This window comes from Lactuca virosa, chromosome 9 (assembly GCF_052849685.1).
Source record: "Lactuca virosa cultivar CGN04683 chromosome 9, Lactuca_virosa_CGN04683_v6, whole genome shotgun sequence".
NCBI classification, from domain to species: domain Eukaryota; kingdom Viridiplantae; phylum Streptophyta; class Magnoliopsida; order Asterales; family Asteraceae; genus Lactuca; species Lactuca virosa.
In genome coordinates, this window is record NC_136434.1 from 3,460,034 (window position 1) to 3,463,725 (window position 3,692).

Sequence of the window (3,692 nt, forward strand, 5' to 3'; positions counted from 1 at the left end):
AAAATAGTGACCAGGTTAAAGTAGTTCATTTCACAACTAATTTTTATACATGTTTGACCTATTTATTATTCTTGTTAGACCAATCTTGTTGAACTTTGTTTTCTCATGAAGTGATAAGGTTGAACCTCTTTAGGAAACCATATGGTTTTTATTTTAGATTCATCACTGTCACATATCATTCATATAACTTTTTTTTTTGTTTACAATATTCTTATGTTCAACCCTTTTTACCAATATTGTTATATGCATGCCATTGTCGACAGTTTCATGAAATAAAAATCCTTTTTGGGTTGGATGTATGATTTGGCTTTCCTCACAAACAAAGGCGAAACTTTTCAAGATTACAACAATATTTCAAAAATAAAAAGCACACTATACTCTATACTTCATATTGATTTTACAATAAACTCCGCCAAAAATACTTGTTGTGTTAAGGTGGATACTGGATATTACGTCAGTTTTACGCCCTGAATCATTCGAGATCTATCCAAAGAAACGACATTTTTTGGGCTTTTAGTAATTCTCATTTACATTCCCAATTCTTGGATTAAGGTTTCCCCATGGGCAAGTGCGAACGCCGATTTTACAAAATCAACTTGTTTCTCTCCTCGATTATTATTACTATCATCGTCCTTTTGGATTTATAATCTGCGAAAAGATGGCAGCATCATCCCCGGGGTCGTCATAGTCATCGTCATCATCGTTATCAAGGTTTAGAGTGTTAAGATGCATAGCAATCATGTCATTGTTATCGATCGGCACTTCCACCATCCCACTTGAAGACGACGATGATTTGGGACTATTTCTTGTTTCTTCTGCCTTGGTTTCAATCCGATGCACAGACTCCAGAGTCCACAACACATCTCCCATTGACGGTCGTTCTAGCCCATGGTCCGACAAACACTTTAACGAGCAATCGGTAAACTTCTTGAACGCCTCCGGCTTAATCTTCCCTTTCAATTGGGGATCCACCATCTCCTCCAACGCCCCTTTCCTCGCCGATTGCAAAGCGTAATCCGCTAGACTCACCTGTTCTTTTGGAAGACTAGGGTTTAGGGCAGGACGCGCACACAACACCTCAAAAAGAACAACACCGAACGAATAAACATCTGATTTCTCCGTCAACTGTTGCCGTCGAAAATATTCTGGATCTAAATACCCAAAACTGCCCTTCACAACGGTGCTAACATGGTTCTGAGTCATGTTTGGACCCGTCTTCGATAGCCCGAAATCCGACACTTTCGCCACCCACTTATCGTCACACAGAATGTTTGTTGTCTTGACGTCTCTATGAATGATTGTGTACTTTGCTCCGGTGTGAAGATAGTGAAGTCCTTTTGCGGCCCCGATCAAAATATCTAATCTTTGTTTCCATGAAAGCGTAATCTTGTTTCCCTTGTAAAGATGTTCTCGTAACGTTCCTTTACCCATGTAATCATAAACCAACACCATTTCGTTCCCTTCTTCGCAGAATCCAATTAAGGAAACCAAATGCCGGTGTCTCAACTTGGATAACATCTCGATCTCAGTCACAAATTCGTTAACTCCTTGTTCCGAAGATGGGTTTGATCTTTTCACAGCCACCATTATGTTGCCGTCAACCACACCTTTGTAAACCTTCCCGAAACCCCCTACCCCGACCACCTTACTCTCGTCGAAATTATTAGTCGCTCGTTTGATCTCCATCAATGAGAAATATCGGCAATTACAGACGGCATCTGTTGACAAACTACAACTTCCATGGCTCTTCCCGGAGGTAGTCGATTTGCTAGCTGAGTTACCGTATACCGGAAGCCAACTAGTGGCACCTGGATCCGATCCCGACACTCTTCTTCTTCTCTTGCGAATCATGAATAACACCACCGCTGCAACCCCGACTGTTGCGGCTCCACCAACAGCACCGCCAACTATAACCTGCTTGCTACATTTTCTATTCGGGTCATGAGCTGCTCGATTCTCGATCAACTGTTTCTGCATCATTTTAGATGGAACAGGATTCCGTCCGGCGAGGTTTGATTGCGAGTCACTCAGTTTAAAAACCTCCAACCCGTTTAAAAGAATATCATAAAATTCAGGCTTCAAATCAATGTTAGTATGCAGAGTCACCCATAATTCAGCGTCGATGCCAAGCTTATTGCCAATATAAACCGCATAATCTTTTCTCGTAGGAATCCCTTTTCCTCCGGTCCATGCAATAATATCGGCGGTGTTAAACGCGGTTTCATTGTTCAACTTTATCTCGAAAACCCGCTGGTTAATTTTATCAAGATGGTATTCACAAAAATGGAACCTAACAAGATAAGTAAAATCGGCATCAACCTGAAACACCCATGTCACATTGCTTTGTTTATTGATATTGGGATCTGGTCCTTGAGATCTTGCCGTCCGATAAACGTCTGCCGGAGCTGTGGCCTCCGGAAGGTCTTTGTAATCAATTGTAACGTTTCCTACGTGACTGATGGTACCGGCACCAAACATATAAGGTGTATCATCATACCAACTCCTCATCAGACCACCAGAATCATTCGTTGGAGGAATGAATTGTCCACCAACATTCAACCTGAACATGTTCTGCATATTTGAGGATACGCCGTCGATGGTGCCAGCAGTATCTGCTACCCCGACTAACCCCGCCTGATCGTCGAACAGTTCCGGCTCTGTTATCAGTTCGATTCCGTTAACAAACGCAAAAGATTTATCGGCGTCGGGTTTGAAGGTGAGGGTGATCGAATCGGAATTAAAAGCCGCTAGCGAGTATTCCCTGATTAGGTAGGCTTGTGAAAGTGCTTCCGCTGTTATGAAGGCACTGAAATTTCTCAATAACGTAATTGCACCTGTGGTGACGACGGAATAGGAATTGGAAATGTTGTAATCAGGGTAGTTGGAAGGATAGAAATGGAGTCGAATGATGTATCGACTAGTGGAATTAACGTTGAATTTGTACGAGGTTTCTCCATTGAAGATCCTGGCGGTCATGTAGGGTAGGTCTGAGGAAAGCGACGCCTCCTGTGTTAAGGCGGTTGATGAAACCGATTTGTCAGCGACCACCAGATATTTAGTATCTGATTCCCATTTGCGATTATTAGCATCATTGCCACCGTCTTTTGAGCCGCAGTTTAAAGCTAATGGAGGCGGGCCGGCGAAGACCGGCTGGGCCACGGTGTCGATGAGGGAATTGGAAAAAAAATATAGATATACAATCAGGGGAATCAAACCAGGGTTCATGATAATGATAAAGATAAAGAAAACAACCAAAGTTTGTTAAATTAACGGCGTGGAAGGAAACATAACGAAGCGATATATGGGAATGGGATGATGAAGATTTTTGAAGATATTGAAGGAACCATCGGTTGTCGGCCATGCATGGGGTTTAAAGATCAAATATTTCCCCAATGTGACTAGACTAAGTTTGTACAATTGGTATGCCAAATCCATGTGTTTTGGATGTTAGAATCAAAGAATGAACAAGAGTGAAAATAGCCGATATGATATACATCTTATGTTTGTATATATATAGAAGCCTTACATTTTAGATGTTGAGAAAAGTGGGTGGTGGGAAACTTGAGGAATTATGTTAATTTTTCTAGAATTTTGAGGATTTTTTAGGGATTTTTGTAGGATTTTCTAGGCTTCCAGTACGACATAAAGGCAATTGTGAGTCCATTTCACTTATGACATTCGGGTTTAGGTTT

General features: G+C 41.5%; 1 protein-coding gene across 1 annotated transcript; it reads right to left on the reverse strand.

The window, feature by feature from the left end:
• Positions 1–473: 473 nt before the first annotated feature.
• LOC145135669 (receptor-like protein kinase ANXUR2) lies at positions 474–3,453 on the reverse strand. Its single transcript, XM_079069922.1, has one exon. It carries the CDS (start codon positions 3,223–3,225, stop codon positions 625–627), a length of 2,601 nt encoding a protein of 866 aa, XP_078926048.1. The 5' UTR covers positions 3,226–3,453; the 3' UTR covers positions 474–624.
• Between the last annotated feature and the right edge of the window lie 239 nt (positions 3,454–3,692).

Bases quoted from the DNA above. Each gene is read 5' to 3' on its own strand.
- LOC145135669 (XM_079069922.1), bottom strand. From the start codon at position 3,225: ATGAACCCTGGTTTGATTCCCCTGATTGTATATCTATATTTTTTTTCC.